The sequence below is a fragment of the Dromiciops gliroides genome, chromosome 1 (genome assembly GCF_019393635.1).
Source record: "Dromiciops gliroides isolate mDroGli1 chromosome 1, mDroGli1.pri, whole genome shotgun sequence".
Classification (NCBI taxonomy): Eukaryota; Metazoa; Chordata; class Mammalia; order Microbiotheria; family Microbiotheriidae; genus Dromiciops; species Dromiciops gliroides.
Window position 1 is genome coordinate 627,544,158 of NC_057861.1, and position 18,144 is coordinate 627,562,301.

Here is an 18,144-nt window from a genome sequence, read left to right on the forward strand (position 1 = left end):
CTAGGAGGTGGGGTGGATAGAGCACCAGCCCTGGAATCAGGAAGACCTGAATTCAAACCTAGCCTCGGAAACTAGCTATGTGATCCTGGGCAAATCATTTAATCCTGTTTGCCTCGGTTTCCTCATCTGTAAAACAAGCTGGAGAAGGAAATGGCAAGCCACTTCAGTATCTTTGCTAAGAAAACCCCAAATGGGGTCACCAAAACCCAGGGACGATGACAACAACAACAAAAGACTGAACAACAAACAACAACAACTTCCTGAGCTTGACCTTCCCCTGAAATCCATAATCCTTCAAAAGAGTTGGTAGTAAGGCCCTAAAGGTGAATAGTCTTTGGCTTTGTTTGTTTCTGCTACTTACTCACTCCAGACAAAGTCATCCTAGAAAATACAAATGAAGCTCCCAGGCAAAGGGAAGAAGCCTCAGAGTTCTTCTATTGGAACTGCATAGCATAGATAGAAAGTCATAGCATCAGATACAGAAAAATGTAATCATCTGGGTAAGATCCTGAAAATCAGGTTTATCAATATGGCAAACAGATGAGTAAATCTGTTGTAATTAACTTACCTCATAATGATAGTCCATACAGGTTAGCTCTCTCCAGCATCGATCTCCCCTCACTTTAATCAGGCCCTGCAAAATTAAGAGCAAATATTTAAAATCACTCTTATGTGAGTAAAAGAACAGGTGTTAATGACAGAAAAGGGCAGATGGATTCACATGGATGACTCTTCTCTCTTCTCCCAAACAAAGTAAACTCAGGAAAAGGCAAAAAAAAAAAAAAAAAAGGTATCTCTACAGCTTTAAAATAAACCTAACCAAAGGATATATGACTTGGACTTGCAATTTCATCACATAGGGAATTCCAGGTGGGGAGTTTCCTTGAACAATGCAGGCCATCACCTCCTCTGCAACTTTTAAACTTAGAGTAGGGCTTCTTAATCATTTTTTGTAGCTAGGATGTCTATAGACACCTCAGAATCATGTGTTTTGGTGCTTTAAAAAACAAAAACAAAAACACGGAATTGAAGGAAATGCTTATTTCCATTCTGCACAACAACCTGGCTTCTTAGGGGGCTGCCTGGAGCCCCTAGAGGTTAAGTGACCCATCCTGGGTCAATTATTTGTCAGAGGTGTGGCTTGAACCCATGTTGTCCTGGCTCTCAAGCCAGCCCTCTTCTATCCACTACACATGATGCCTCTCCCAAACTGTTCATTATAAATGGAAATGTGTTGTCCAGCAATGGCTTTTCTTTCACACTAGAAGTAAAGTATAAAGATAAAACTAAATGAAAGCACAAAGACCTTTAGTGAAAGGTTAAAACAAAAGTGGTAGAAATATGAAATTTTTAAAAATGAATAAAGAAACTACAAGAACTAGAGATAGTCATACCCCCCACATAATGATGCCCTGAAAAAAAAGCAGTCTTACAAGAACATATTTAATATATTGTTAAGCAGGTCCTGCTAATCCATATTATGCCTTCATTTAGTCACTTGAGACAAGAAGCAGCTGAGTCAAAACACCGTTCGTTCACTTCCCTAAGCATCTATCTGCTCATCTTCACTAAATGAGGGTTTGAGGATCTAAAGCTGAAGAGTACTTCAGACATGATCGGGTACAAACTGTGACTTTACAAAATGAAGAAATTGAGGAACAAAGATTAGGTCACTCAATCAAGTTCACACAGGTAAAAGATAACAAAGCTAAGACTTAGACCCAGATCATGATTCCCAAATCCAGTGCTCTCTCCCTTTCACCATATCACTTATCACATGTGTCTGCTAGATTGTAACCTCCATAAGGACAATGATCATTGTGTTTATCTTTGTACATTCCCTGGAATAGCGTTTACACAAGGCAGACATAAAATAAATGGAGGAAGCAAATGAATGCAGAAACACTGCCTATGGGAAAACATTTTCTAATACTGTTTAGGTTAATGTATTTTTGAAAAATCAGTTGGAAATCATTTTAACTATATTCAGTTTTTTAAACATAATTTATTTAAAAGTCTAAGAGTGGGGAAGCTAGGTAGCACAGTGGATAGAGCACTGGCCCTGGATTCAGGAGGACCTAAGTTCAAATCCAGCCTCAGACACTTGACACTTACTAGCTGTGTGACCTTGGGCAAGTCACTTAACCCCCATTGCCCCTCCCAAAAAAAAAGTCTAAGAGTTATTCAGCTTAAACATAATTTTGTGTATTATATTTCAATTTGGTGAATTTAGTAACAATTATTATTAATGTTATTTCTTTGGGTTTCTGTAAATTTTAAAATTTTTTAAAAAGACAACAGTTTTTCATTTATGCTCCAGCAATAATAGCAGACTGTGATGAGCACAGACAAGACAGCTACTAATTTCTTTGCTGAACATATAGAACAAAAGAGAAACTCTTGGCCTTTTGTTATTGTCACCACAGTATGCATTCAGTTTATCAAAAATGATATGCAACAGTTCCTGCCAAAGCTGAATTTTCATATACCTCTCTCCCTGCCCACCCTCCTTTAATCAAACAGCATGAGAGAAAATACAGGTATAAAATTGGAACTGGGTTTACAGGTCTCAAACAGAAAATCTGAAGTTAATGGAAGCAGGTATGGAGTGTGCTACAGAGGAAAAAGAACTTAAAAGTATAACTGTGTTAGAGCCTCCTTCTAATATTTATTAACCCTGTCACTCTGGGCAAGCCACTTAACTCACTGGAGCCTCAGTTACCTCATGTGGTAACTAATCCTTATACTACTTAAATCATTGGTGTGTTATGAGAAAAGTGCTTTTAAAGTACTAGAGGAGGGGTAGCTAGGTGGCGCAGTGGATAAAGCACCAGCCCTGGAGTCAGGAGGACCTGAGTTCAAATCTGACCTCAGACACTTAACACTTACTAGCTGTATGACCCTAGGCAAGTCACTTAACTCCAGTTGCCTCACCAAAAAAAAAAAAAAAAAGATAAAGTACTAGAGAAAGGTGAGCTACTCAGGAAAATGATGGGGGAGCCTGGTCACTGAATCTGCAGACACAAAGAGAAATGGTCACTTTGTCAGTTGGTTTTGCTTAACTTTGTTACATAGGTAAAACAAAAATAGAAGGCATCAAGAGAAACTTAAATGTCAGAAAAATAAATATGAATTATTATTCTTACTTCAGAAGTAGTAAACCTGATGAGGATAAAATAGGCATGATTGTATAGCTGAAATAATGCCTTATCAGTGGCAGAAAACTTTAAGGATTCTTTCAGAGAACTTTGAATGGAAAAGGAAAGATATGATGGGGAAATGAGTTGATCTCTCATGGTTCTCACCAGCTTTCACCAGGGTATTTAGGCTTCAGGTGAACACTAGACAATAAAATCTTCAAAACAACATCATATGCTGAGACAAGTAAGGCTGGGATGGCGTCTGCCCATTTTCTTGGCAAATGTAATGAACATTCTTTGTGCAAATCTGACACTTGGGAGATCACGTTTATTCTCTTTTGGTAAATTCCAGATTCAAAGACTCCATTTGGATGTCAGAAAGTGACTGTTCTCATTGCTGACACTAAAAGCTTTGCCTGAGATCTGAAAATCCAGCTGCATTATGTGTCTGCTCTATAGTGGCCAGGGCTTCTCTGACTAGACGCTCTGACAAATGCAGGAAGTATAACAGAATCCAGCTAAGCTCTTCTTGGCCATCATGGTATCTTTGGGGCTAACAATATCTAGAACCAATTATGATCCAAAGACAGCAAACATACTTTCTTAAAGAAAGAAGTATTTCATATAGGCCAGGAGAGGGGTTCTATTAAAACGTTTTCATGATTCAATCACTTAATGAAATAAAATATCCCCCCCATTTAAAGATTATTTTACTCCTAAGAAAAGATTCATAGGTTACATATTAATAATCTCTGGCAGAAATCTATGAACATAGTTGGGAAAATGAAGTTACTGGGTTCATTTTGTGATAGTTATAGTCTGAGCAAGTCCCTTGTATATGCAAGACTCAGTTTTTCTGTGAAGCTACATTCCATCTGTAAAATGATAGAACTGGGTTATGTGATCTTAAAGGTCCCTTTCAACTTTAAAACTTATGATCATAGGAAGTTAGGATAGGGGGGTTTTTTCCTCACACATCCACAAAACTCACCTTAAAATTAAAATGAGGGGTGCAGTGCAATTTAAGAACACAATCTAGGGAAGAAAAAGGCAGGTGGTGAGTGCTTTTAAATTTTTTTTTAAAAAAGGTACTAATTACCACATTCTTTCATTGGCTGTGAAATTAACAGAAGCAGAGACTGACCAGCATTTATGTTTTTCAATGTACAATAGAATGAGGTTTCCAAACCAGTGGGTTTCTTCTCTGGATGGCAGTTCTATCTGTATTACATTTCTTTGTCTAAGCAATGAAGAGGAAAAAAGGAATCAGTCGTCCACAGCAGGAAAGACACCTGGCCAAAGATGAGGCTGCTAACAGAGGGATGTGTAATCAAGCAGGGACGGCAGCCTGAAGGTATGTGCTGGGTCCTATGCTGGGCTTTGAAGTATGCTTAAAAGGGCTCTGATTAGAATCACAGTCATCAAACTGAAGAAAGCTCCACTAGTCAAAAGACCAAGCCAGGCCCTTTGCTCTGTATACAATTATAATACATTTCCCCATCTGCCAGCCCTATCTGGACTAGAGTGTTTCATGCAAGTTTCAAAGAAAAATGATTTTGATAAATTGCACTTATTAGGAATGCTTCGGACTAAACTCTAACTTCCTATATTGCAGACAGGCCAAGGGAGTGTGGAGAGAGCAGGTGACTTGGATGAGGTTAGGAGAGCTTGGTTTCTATCCTACCTGAAAATTTGCTGGTTGTATGATACTGAGCAAATACATTTACTTTTTTTGTTTGTTTTGTTTCGTTTTGTTTGCAGGGCAATGGGGGTTAAGTGACTTACCCAAGGTCACACAACTAGCAAGTGTCAAATGTCTGAGGCTGGATTTGAATTCAGGTCCCCCTGAATCCAGGGTCTGTGCTTTAACCACTGTGCCACCTAGCTGCCCCCTTATGTTTACTTTTGACAATCTGTTTCCTTAAGTGTAAAAGGCAGACAATAATTTTGGCACTCATCTCACAGGGCTTTTGAGGGAACAGTGTTTTGCAAACTTTAATTACAGTGCTGCAAGTCACACTTCAGAAATGTGAGCTATCATTTTGACTACTCTAGTGTCCCTTAAAAAAAAAAAACAAAAAACTGTGTGTGTGTGTGTGGGGGGGTCTGTGTATACGTGCATATGCGCACACGCGCGCACACACACACTTTTTGTTATAAGTCAATTCAATTTCGCAAATGCTTATTAAGGGCCTGTTTTATTCAAAATGCTCCATAAGTGAGTTAAATATAGGGCAAATTCAGCTAACAAAACATATCATATAAAGAGTAAGAAATTAGGAATCAGGGAACATAACTTTAACCCAAATCTAGTTTCAGCTTTGCTATGAACTAATTGTGTAACCCTGAAATCAGATTCTTTCTTAGCCTCAGTTTCCCAATCTATAAAGTGAATGAAATTCCACTACACAATTTTAAACATTCTAATCTCTAACATTTAGTATGTGCTTTCATTCTTAAGTACAGTTTAAAAAGCAATCAAATAGCCACTTTAAAAAGGAACCCTATATTACTGATAATGAAATAATTTAAAGCTTAATTCGAGGCTAAATAATACTATATATTCAATCCACATAGAGGCTGTTCTTTCGAATATAAGCCAGATGCCTAAAACGAAATTTCTTTGAAAGTAAAAACTGTGTGTATGTACACTGAAAAAAAATAACAGGTGGTGTTATAAGCTCAATGTGGGGGGGTAGCAAAAGTATGGTCTAAATAAAAATCAGTTATAAACATATCTCAGGACTGATAACAATAACAAAAATAATACAAAGGATAGCTGACATTTATATAGCACTTGGGGTCTACAAAATGGTTTGCATACATTGTCTCATTTAGGGATTTTTTTTTTTAACGAGACTTTGAAAGATTCCTAAAATGTGTTTTAGAAACTGGCTTCTGGACTAGAAAACCTCTGAAATCACTTCCATGTCTAAGACTAAATGATTATTTAGCTTAGACTAGAGTTTTGGTTTATTTTCAAGAAAAGAAGAAGACATTGAACACTTTCTGAGGTATTTATTTAAGCCTAGCAAATAAATAAATAAATAATGTTTGAATGTTCCTGAAGACAAGTAATTATCTTCCTTTTCTTTCACTCTAAGAAAAAAAATTTTAATGGCATCTTTCAGGGAGTGAAAGTTATCTCCTATTATTGTCAAAAAAATTTCTAATTCACTGAAAGGTCCAGAAACAATTATTTAATCAATTTTTTTAAAAAGGCAATATGCTCAATAGTATTGGGGGGCGGGGAATCAACTCCTTTGGAAGCAACATAGTACAAAGATAGCATAAAGGGGGAAAAAGAAATCAGAAGTCATGTGAACCTACATTTAATACTTGTATAACCTTGGAAAAAGTCACTCCACCTCTCTAGCCTTCAATTTCCTTGACTACAAAACTGGGATGATATATTATAGGCAGAGTACTTAGGCAAAGCACGATTATTGTTAGCATGATGATATTAGAAAACGTACCATACATTCACACAATGAATTTCAGACACATTTCTGTATTTTAAGCATATAGAAATGAAAATGTAAATATAGTCATAGAATTCCACAATTCCCCCCCCCCAAATTAAGTTGTATGTCACCAAAGGACAATTAAGAAGCATATGCTTAAGCAGTGGCATCTTACCAATGTACAAATATGTAGGAGAAGGGGCATAAAGGAAAGCATCAGAGAAATGTATGATTGGAAACAGAGGTGACCTAGTCATGCAATGAGAACAAAGATGATAATGGTTAGTTTATATATTCCACTGGCATCTATACAGAGTTATGAGCATTTAAGTCCTTACTATGTGTTACATATTGTGTTAGGTGCTATGGGTAGGAAGTTTAAAATGAAACAATTCTGGGGCAGCCAGGTGGTGCAATGGATAGAGCACCAGCCCTGGATTCAAGAGGACCTGAATTCAAATTTGACCTCAGACCCTTCACAATTACTAGCTGTGTGACTCTGGGAAAGTCACTTAACCCCAATTGCCTCACCAAAAAAACAAAAAACAAAAAAAACAAAAATGAAACAATTCTTGCCCAGAAGTAGCTTACTTTCTATTGCAAGAAAAAAAAAAATGTTTGGAAAGATAGGTTAAACAAGTATCTACAATATATAACCTAAGGGTGGGAGAGAGGCCCTGGCAACTGAGGGGACTAGAAAAGGGTCTCTTGCATCTGAGCTGAATCTTGAAGGAATTTGTTTCCAAGAGGCAGAAGTGGGGAGGGAGTGGAGTCCAGGCCCAAGAGAACACAACCAGTACAAAGACGAGGAAATAAGAAATGAAGCATCAATGGGAAGGCCATTTTGAAGAGATCTAGTGCAAGATCCCACTTGTGGGGTGAATTTCCTGTGAAGTCTACATGGAAGAACAGGAAAGCGTGACACATGGTAAGAAGAGGAATGTCTACATCAATGAATTACAGAGTGTCAGGTCTGGAAGTGACTGCAGAGGCCATTTAGCTCAACCCAGAACAGAACAACAATTCAGTATTTTTCTGGAAGACCTCTAATAGAAGAGAACCAGTTACTTCTTAAAGAAGCCCATTCTGTTCCTGGAGTTCTAAATGTTACAAGCCTAAGTTTGTCTCGTTGCAATTCCAAAGTTCACAGATTTATCCACCTCAGTATATGATGTAGATGAGTTTACCAAAGGGAATTACAGAAAACTTTTTTCTGGCATGATTTGAATTTATGATTTTAAGTTAAGGCCAGATCTACATTTTTTGTTTGTTTGTTTTTTCTTCTCAATTTGGGAGCTTGGCAGGTAAGAAAGGAGAAGAACCGTGTCTACAAATACAAAAATTGCAGACTGCATTGGAGATAAACAATGCCTCCATTTCCTAAACAGTAGTAGCTCCCCAGGCCCTCCAATCTTTGCTAAAATTACAGGATATGTTGATAGCATCTCTCAGGATGTGCTGTGGGCTGACAACACTGTCAATTTTTTTAAAAAGGCTATGTTAAAGTGACTGTATCCAAGAAGGCTGTCACACTGGGAAAGGAGAAAGAGCATCTTAACAACCTGTAGCCATACTTTATGTTAAGAGACCTTAGGCAAAAAAAGGAATCAGAAGCTGTAAGCATTATGAGGGAAATCCAAAGTCTTTTAATAAGAATACTAAGGGGCAGCTAACTGGTGCAGTAGATAAAGCACCGGCCCTGGATTCAGAAGGACCTGAGTTCAAATCCAGCCTCAGACACTTAACACTTACTAGCTGTGTGACCCTGGGCAAGTCACTTAACCCCAATTACCCAGCCAAAAAAAAAAAAAAGAATACTAAGGGGCAGCTAGGTGGCACAGTGGATAGAGCACTGGCCCTGGAGTCAGGGGCACCTGAGTTCAAATCTGGCCTCAGACACCTGACACTTACTAGCTGTGTGACCCTAGGCAAATCACTTAACCCCAATTGCCTCACCAAAAAAAAAGAATACTGAACCAGTGACTCCAAACTCAAACAGAAACAGATCCCAGCAGCTTCATATTGACTTAGAAAAACACATTATCTATGTTGTATTGTATTTTCACTTATTTTGTTAAATATTTCCCAATCACATTCTAATCTGGTTCAGATTTTACAAAATGTGATATAAAAGGGAGATAGTTATAGTGGGAAAATTATTAAAAATCCAGTCACCAAATGTTTAATCTACTTTTCTCAGGTTCTAAATAAATACAAATTTAACCAGTAGCCACAAATATCACATGGATTACAAGTTTTACAATCCTTAAAATAACATTGAACATTATTATCCAGTGCAAAGTTTCCACGTTTGTATAAACGATGTCTCAGAATTGACAGACTGTTCATGCAACTAAAAAAGGCAGAATTGAAACTAGGTGCAGTTGTTCCTGTGTGTACCCAGGATTAAAGGAGTTTCTGTCTTTGGTGAAAACAAATGGCAGACCAGAAAACCATGTAAATATGCTACCGATTAGCATATATCACAGGCTCAAAGCTCATATAGATTAGAGATAGCCTACCCATCCCTCTCTTTGTACAGATGAATAAACTGAGGACCAGAGAGATGTAACTTGCCTAACCAAGGTCCCATAGATGGGAAATGGCAAATCCAGGATTTACATCTAGGTCTTCTGGTTCTATGTCCAATTTTCTTTCTAATTCTCCATAGTATGCCTATCATCTTGAAGATCTCAAAGTCAACAAAAGCAAGTGAGTAAACCAACATTTATTAAGTGTTTACTTTGTAACAGTACTGAGAATATGAATGTAGTGGGAGAGAGGGGAATTGGCCAAGGAGGTGCCAATCCTTAGAGTAAATGTAGTATGTACTATCTTGGTACCAAGCTACATGGAAGCTTGGTGACTTTGCTTTGGGGAATGCATTTTGGAGGGGACCTTTCCTCACTTCATAACTTGCACAGTTATCCTAGCTGTTTGTTATGGTTAATGGTTATGGCTTATGGTTAACTGACTGCTGACCCAGAAACTGAATGTGCCTACAAAAGGCAGACAAAATCCACCTCTCTCCCTGGTGCTTTCTGTATGAAAAGGAAAAATGCTGCAGAACTCTGAGCTGGGAGAAAAACATTATCAGCATCAGTGGCAGGGACTGTGGCCACTGCCTCATCTACTCATCTGCATGGATTTCAGGTATTTTGTTTTTGTTTTTCTGTTCCTGTTTTGCTTATTCTTTCTTGGTTTTAGGTGAAGGAATATCAGAGACACAATGAGTGCGATTACAATCTTGTAAACTTGAAAAACTCAGAGTAACCCCAGACCAATACCACATCAAGAGTTGAACTTGGTGGGGGCTAGGGGAGAATGTTTAAGTCTACTCTCTCCAAGAACTGAGGTGACAGAAGAAAACGGACTCCCAGTCTGGAAGGTTTTGTACACTGGGTCTTGCTTTATCTTTCTTGTAAATATCCATTTGTGAAACAAATTTATGTTAACTTGTTAGCTGATACTGGAGAGATAGCAATGGATTGATTTTCCTTTTATTAATCTGTCCCTCACATTACCTCCTTCACCTCTATTGAGTAAATTAAATCAATGAATAAATAAATAAATAGAGCTCTCATCACATACATGCATAGTCTGGCAAAACAAATCTCCGTATGAGTCATGTCTTAAAATGTATTATTTCTTTCTGCATTTTAAGTTCATCTCCTCTTTGGCAAGGAGGTGAGTGGCATAATTCATCTTTTTTTTCTTTTGGATTTTGCATTGATCAGAGTTCTGAAGTCTTCTAAAGTGGTTTTTCTTTTCTATAATGTTCTCAGTCTATTCACTTCAACCTGCATCAGTTCATAGAAGTCTTCTCACTTTCCTCTCAAACTGTTCAGTTTTCCATTTCTTCTGGCACAATAATATCCAATTATATTCATTTACCATAATTTGTTTAGATATTCCTCAGTAGTAAGACACCCCCTTAGTTTCCAAATTTTGACTATCATGAAAAAAAAGCAGCTATACACATACACAAACTATATATACATATATGTTTATTTATATAATCTTCTCTTTCTTTTATATCTTTGGTCATGGGTACAGTAGTGGAATAGCTAGGTCAAAGGGTATATACTTTTTGGTTTGTTTGTTTGTTTTCAAAGGGTATATACTTTTGGGAAACCAACATCTTATTATTGTTTTCCAGAATGCCTGGATCAATTCACAATTCTACCAAGAGCATACCTAGTTTGCCTGTTTTCCCTTCAACATTTGTCATTTTCCTGTTTTATTATCTTTGCCAGTCTTATGGGCATGAGACAGAAGGTTTTTTTTAACTTGGATTCTTTTTAGTATAAGTGATTTAGAGCATTTTTTCATATGGTTGTTGATATCTTGGATTTTTCTTTTGAAAACTTCCTGTTTGAACAGGTTAATTGATAGTGGGAAAATACCAAGTGGTAATTGATATTGGTTAAATGTTTAACAGGTTAAAAGATATTTGGAGGGAGGGCAAGCTAGGTGGTGCAGTGGATAAAGCACAGGCCCTGGATTCAGGAGGACCTGAGTTCAAATCCAGCCTCAGACACTTGACACTTACCAGCTGTGTGACCCTGGGCAATTCACTTAACCCTCATTGTCCTGCAAAAACAAAAGATATTTGAGGGAACACACTAGATAGAGTCTTGTAAGTGATAGTACTAGAGAAAGATATTCCCAAATCTTTGAGGATTACTCCTATTTACTGAGGGGAATGAGCTGGGGAACCCAGCTGCCAGCATAAGTGACAGTTGGAAGAGCCCCTACCCTTAAAAGCTCACATTCTAATGGGGAAGATAGATCAAGTGGGACAGAAAACTGAGATATTATTGTACTTCTGTAGTCATCTTTATATGATTTTCTTCTACTTTCTCAGTGAAGGAGATGGTTAAGATGCCAGATATTTTTCCTCCTATCAGTATATGCAAAAAGTCAGACTCAGTGAACAATGGCACTTTATAACTATTGCATGTGGGTTTGCCTTCAATTCAAATAGCTCAGCTAAATGAAGAAAATATGTAAATGAGTCTACATCGAAACCACGCCAATTCTCTATGATGGTTACCATAGTTAAAAAGAATACAATTTAATTCTTCAAGCCCCTCTCTCCACTATCTCCTGAAATAATGGGGGGGTGTTGTGGGGGCAAATCATTATTTAATAATACTTTTTAAATCATAGGAATATTAGTTTATTTTTAAAAATACTTTATTTGGCTACCTATTACACTGAAATCTCAATTTCCCTGGTATTTATAACTACTATTGGCATTACCAAAAATAAAGCTAGTATGAACTCTTTTCTTGCCCAGGGCAAATGAAAAGTGAAAACCAGAGATCTGATCCCTCATCATTTTGGTGAGAGCAAAATACAATGTTTTCTCAGTTGTTTAGAAGGCAGACATGATGGAAACTCATGTTTTCCTGATGAGTAGGCAATATAGAGAGAACATAGAAAATCACAGAGATTCTTTCAAATAGGGAAAAAGGATGCCAAGTACAGACACTATCAGGGTTTTGGTCTAGTAGAGCCAGTTCATTTGGCTCCAGTAAGATGAATAGTATCAGTAGTACAAGGAAGCCCTGCATTGATATGTATTACCCTGAGATAGCTCCTTTAATGTTATTGTCGCTGATCACTTAAATCTTGTATTGGTATTTAATTTTTTGCATATTTATATTTTGTTTTCCAAACCAGAGTGTAAGAGTTAAGGCAGCAGCCTTTATTATTTCCTTGGCATCCTTCACCTTTCTAAGGGATTTGTTTTTGGAGAGGCAATGTGATACATTGGAAAGGTATCTGGAATCAGAGGACTTAGATTCAAATTCCTAATGGATCTTAATCTAAGTCTACTACCTGTGTGGCCCAGGACAAGTCATTTACTGTCTCTGGGCCTCAGATACCTCATTTTATAATATGGGGGAGTTGAACTAAATAACCTCTAGGTGTATTCCTGCTGTATAAAAGTCTTCTCTAACTTAGTGTGTTAGAAATTCACCTGGGGAAGCTAGGTGGTGCAGTAGATAGAGCACCGGCTCTGGAGTCAGGAGTCCCTGAGTTCAAATGCAACCTCAGACACTTAACACTTACTAGCTGTGTGACCCTGGGCAAGTTACTTAACCCTGTTAAAGGCTAAAATTCTAGCTAAACTGTCTAAAATATCTAATGAGTGGTCGCCAATAAATAATAAGCTTTAGCAAGAGTTAGGCTTTTAAGCATTTATTAAGGAGAATAAGAATTTGGTAAAGAGAGAAAGGCCTACATTCATCTATCTATTAAAGGGAGAGCGCATTTCTAGCTCCGCTCTCTGCAAGAGTCCACACAAAAGAACGAGTCAGAGCGCCAGGCTCCCCCTTCTTCCTCCCACAAGCAAACGTTACTTCCTGATGCCAAAGAAAAGACCCATGGTCTTGCCCTCAAAGACCTTCACCTCATGGATGGAGCTCTTCTACAGTAAGTCTCCAGCAGGTGGTGTCATTCCAATCATTACAACCCCAATTGCCTCACCAAAAAAAAAGAAAGAAATTCACCTGGGAATACTGAGAGGTTAAGTGATCTGCCACATACTCAGTATGTGTTTGTCAAAACTTGAATCTATGTCTTTTTGATTCCAAGGACTGTTTCTATTATGACCTCATGAACTACAGCAGAGGTGTCAAACACTTGGTCATGCTGCCCTGACTAGATTAAAACGTAACTGGGGGGCAGCTAGGTGGTGCAGTGGATAGAGCATGGGCCCTGGAGTCAGGAGGACCTGAGTTCAAATCTAGCCTCAGACACTTGACACTAGCTGTGTAACCCTGGGCAAGTCACTTAACCCCAATTGCCTCACCAAAAAAAAAAAAATGTAACTGGGAAATATTTAACAAAATAAATAAAATACAAGAGAACAAAGATAATTTTAATATGTGTCTTTCTAAGCTAATATGAAACTGGCAGGGAACCTTATATACAGTTTAGTGGCCCCCATTTCTATTTTAATTTGACATGAATGAACTGTAGCAAGCTGCAGTCCCAAATCCTATGATAACTTAAAATCTTATTTATAAGAGATCAAATTTGTTATCTTCTAACAGGAGCCCTATGCTAGGAAATATAAAAGTCTTGCTAATATGATAATAAGACAGAAAAAAATCACTTCATAAAAGTGACATATAAGTGAGGCTGTCTTGTTGAATGGGGTTGGTTTCTTCACATATGCAGATAAGGGAACAACAGAGACACAAAGGAAAAAACCCAAGTCCAACTTAAATTTCAAAAATCTCCTTAATTTAATTTTTACCTAGTGATATATTTACAGAAAGGGCTATAAACCATATTGCTTACCTTCTAGTTCATAAACCTCTGTTTCCCTACCTTGCTCTACAATTTTTCCATGAGTCCCCTTCATGTCCCTAAGGAAAACCTATAGCTAAGGACTTTATCCAAGACAAGAAGAGGTATCAGAAGCTATGGGAAATATCAAAAAGGTTATTTTTGTTCCGCAGTAGTAATCCTAAAGTTTCAATGAACAACTTTCCAAGTCCCAGTCTTGATGCCATGGTGCTCCTAGGCAATGCAAGTGGTGTCAAACTCAAATAGAAATGGATCCCTGAGAATCAATGAAAAAAAAGTAAGAAAGAAGGTAGTCTAGCAGTACCAGATTTCAAACCCTATCATAAAGGGGTAATTATCAAAACAATCTGGTACTGGCTAAGAAATAGAGAGGTAGATAAGCGGAATAGAGCAAGTACAAATTACACTATAGTAAGTGACTCTAGTAATCTAGTATATGATAAAATCAAAAGTCCAAGCTTTTGGAATAAAAACTCATTATTTGACAAAAATTGCTGGGAAAACTGGAAAACAATATGGCAGAAACTAGGTATAGACCTACATCTCACACCATATACTAAAATAGAGTCAAAATGGGTTCATGATTTACACATAAATGATGATACCATAAGAAAATTAAAAGAGCAAGGAATTTTTAATGGTCAGAAGAAGAATTTAGAACCAAACTAGATATAGAGAGTAAAACAAAATATAAAATAGATTATTTTGATTATATGAAATTACAAATTTTTTGCATAAACTAAACTAATGTAACCAAGATTACAAGGGAAGCAGAAAACTGGGAAAGAATTTCTGAAACAAATATCTCTGATAAAGGCCTCATTTCTCAATTATATAGAGAACTGAGTCAAATTTATAAAAATACAAGTCATTCCCCAATTGATGAGTGGTCAAAGGATATGAATAGACAACTTTCAGACAAAGAAATCAAAACTATCCATAATCATATGAAAAAATGCTCTAGATCACTATTGAACAGAGAAATGCAAATTAAAACAATTTTGAGGTATCACTTGACATCTTTCAGAGTGGCAAACATAAGAAAAATGGAAAATATTGGATGTTGGAAATCTGGGATGCTAATCCACTGTTGGTGGAGTTGTGAAAAGATACAACCATTCTTGAGAATAATTTGGAACTATGTCCAAAGGGCTATAGAACTGTGCATACTCCTCAATCCAGCAATACCACTGCTTGGTTTATATCACAAAGATATCCCCCCAAAGAGAAAAAGGCCTAATTATACAAAAATATTTGTAGTAGGGAGCAGCTAGATGGCGCAGTGGATAGAGCACCGGCCCTGGAGTCAGGAGTACCTGAGTTCAAATCTGGCCTCAGACGCTTGACACTTACTAGCTATGTGACCCTGGCAAATCACTTAATCCCACACTTTTTGTGTTGGCTAAAAATTGGAAATCAAAGGATATGCATCAATTGGGGAATGGCTAAACAAGCTGTGGCATATGATGGTAATGAAATATTATTGTGCTATAAGAAATGACAAGCAGGATGATTTCAGAAAGGCCTGGAAAGACTTGTATGAACTGATATATAGTGAAGTGAGCAGAACCAAAAGAATGTTGTGCACAGAGACAGCAAGACTGTTTGATGAAAACTGTGAATGACAACTATTCTTAACAATACAATGATCCAAGACAACCACAAAGACTATTGACAAAACACTATCCACCTCCAAAGAAAGAACTGATATTGATGGAACACAGACTGAAGCATGCTATTTTTAACTTTCTTTTTTTTCCTTTTATTCAAGTGTTCTTGTACAAAATGACCAAATATGGTAATGTTTTACATAATCCTACATGTATAACCCATATCTGATTGCTTGCCACCTCAGGGAGGGAGGAGGGGAAAGATATAAATTGGAACTCAAAACTATAAATAAAAATGTTTATTACTTTAAAAAAGGAAAGGGGGCAGCTAGATAGCACAGTGGTAAAGCACCGGCCCTGGATTCAGGAGTACCTGAGTTCAAATCCGGCCTCAGACACTTGACACTTACTAGCTGTGTGACCCTGGGCAAGTCACTTAACCCTCATTGCCCTACAAAAAACAAAAAAAAACAAAAAAGGAAAGAAATGGATCCCTGAGGGCTGCATATTGACTTAGAAAAACACCAATTAATATTATAAGTTATGCTGTATTTTTATTTATTTTGTTAAAAATTTCTGGGGGCAGCTAGATGGCGCAGTGGATAGAGCACTGGCCCTGGAGTCAGGAGTACCTGAGTTCAAATCCGTCCTCAGACACTTAATACTTACTAGCTGTGTGTGACCCTGGGCAAGTCACTTTACCCCAATTGCCTCACTAAAAAAAAAAAAAAAATCCCAATAATATTTTAATCTGATTCCCCTTGCACTTTGGAATTCTGCAGGCCATGTTAGAACTTTATTTCCAAGGCTAGGCCACCAGAAGTAGTAACTCTAGAAGGTCACACCATCACGGGTCCCAACAAGCCAGAAGGCTGCCTAGAAAATGCCTTCCAGTTAAATGACAACCAAATTTGGTTCTCATTTATTCTCTTCTCATTGGCTCTTTGACCAAATTATGGTAAGAGCCAGCAAATGAGAACAAATTATGTATGGAACACCTTATTATCAGTAGGTTGGTCAATAGATGATGAAAATTTTTGGCCAAAGCAAACTGTTCAATTGTCTCCTATGACAGTGACAAGCTGGAGTCTATATCAGAAGAAGTAGCACCCACAGTGATGAAGTCACAGATCTTTTGGCAAGCAATTAAACCCTTTTATACTGCTTTACCTCTTACAAGGTGCTCTTCTCAAAACAACCTTGTGAGGTAGTTGGTACAAGTTTTACCCAGAGCTTACAGCTGGAAAAAATATGGGTTCTGTAAGGCCTGGTGAATCTAGTCACAGGAGTAGGAAAGAAAGTATGGGATCAGAATCAGAAAATGTAGGTTCAAGTTTTGGCTCAAAGTCCTGGACTCTCTCCATTATGCTGTGTTGGCTGTTCAGTAAAATCTGGTGCTACCATGTTTTCAGAAATATATTTAGAAACCTAGACATGCATTTAGTAATCAGCTAGAGGCCCATCTGCCACAAACATGCTTTTTTCTTTTGTTGTTCAGGCATTTTTAAGTCATGCTACCTCTTCATAACCCCATTTGGGGTTTTCTTGGCAAAGATACTGGAGTGGTTTGCCATTTCTTTCTCCTGCTCCTTTTACAGATGAAGAAACTGAGGCAAACAAGAATGAGTGACTTGCCCAGAGTATCTGAGGCCAGATTTGAACTTGGGAAGGTAAGTCTTCTTGATCCGCTCTATCCACTTTCTTTTGTACTGCAAGTAAACACATTTTCTCTTTTCCCTCACTCCCACTGTCCTTCAATTGGTTACCATAAATTAATGGTAAGTATACTGATGATGAGACCTTTAGGGAGCTAACTGCTCCTTAATTAAAACATGAAGACTCAGGAAAAGTCTAAAAGGAGATACCATTTCCAGGTACATGTAGGGGAAGTTAGGAAATCTGCTTTAGCTTGCTGGGTCATGTTTATTATGCATCTAATATACATTATCTGGAGTCATATGCATGTTTTCAACTGTAAATTCAAGAGGAAAAAAACAACTAAACTTTGTACAATGTTGAACAAGTTTATTTGGGTCAGGGTAAGATTAGGGATCACCTACAAAGTGGGCCAAAATCTGATTTTCTGTGTAACTTATTTTAAAGGTGAGATTACCAATTAATAATTTACTATCTCACTTAAATGGAAAAGATAAGAGCTTTCTTAGACAACTTGCAGAGGAGTCCCACTGAGCTACTTGACCTGTTCATATAACACTGTTAAAACTTGAAGTCACACTTACATATTTTTTAAAAAATCTTAATGGGGAAAGTCTTAACAAAATCAAGACTAGGATGTTTACTTGCTCCTGTGTAAAAAGTGAAGAACTCTAAGAATCATTCCATCTGCCTGAATGTTGTTCCTGTCCAATTTCTCTCAATCTGCTAACAATTCCTCTTCAATTTTCAAGTCTTGTTAGTATATCCTGGGTTGGCCTACCCCTCACAGCTGTAGCACATTACCCTGCCATAACAAAGATCAAAGCCTGGGAACCAATGCTGATTCCCAAACTGCCAACCCACCAAACATAGCTGTGTCACTCACCCAATCTGAGAGTATAAGCTTTGTCCAAGAAGCCAAGAAAGGGGGTGTCAAACAGTGAGGTG

At 37.6% G+C, this 18,144-nt stretch overlaps 1 protein-coding gene across 1 annotated transcript in view; it reads right to left on the minus strand.

Moving 5' to 3' along the window:
- Positions 1-18,144, minus strand: part of LMF1 (lipase maturation factor 1) — a 710,851-nt gene that overhangs the window by 372,834 nt on the left and 319,873 nt on the right. Inside the window, 1 exon segment of the mRNA XM_043976446.1 lies at positions 569-634. Coding sequence (XP_043832381.1) covers positions 569-634 — 66 coding nt within the window.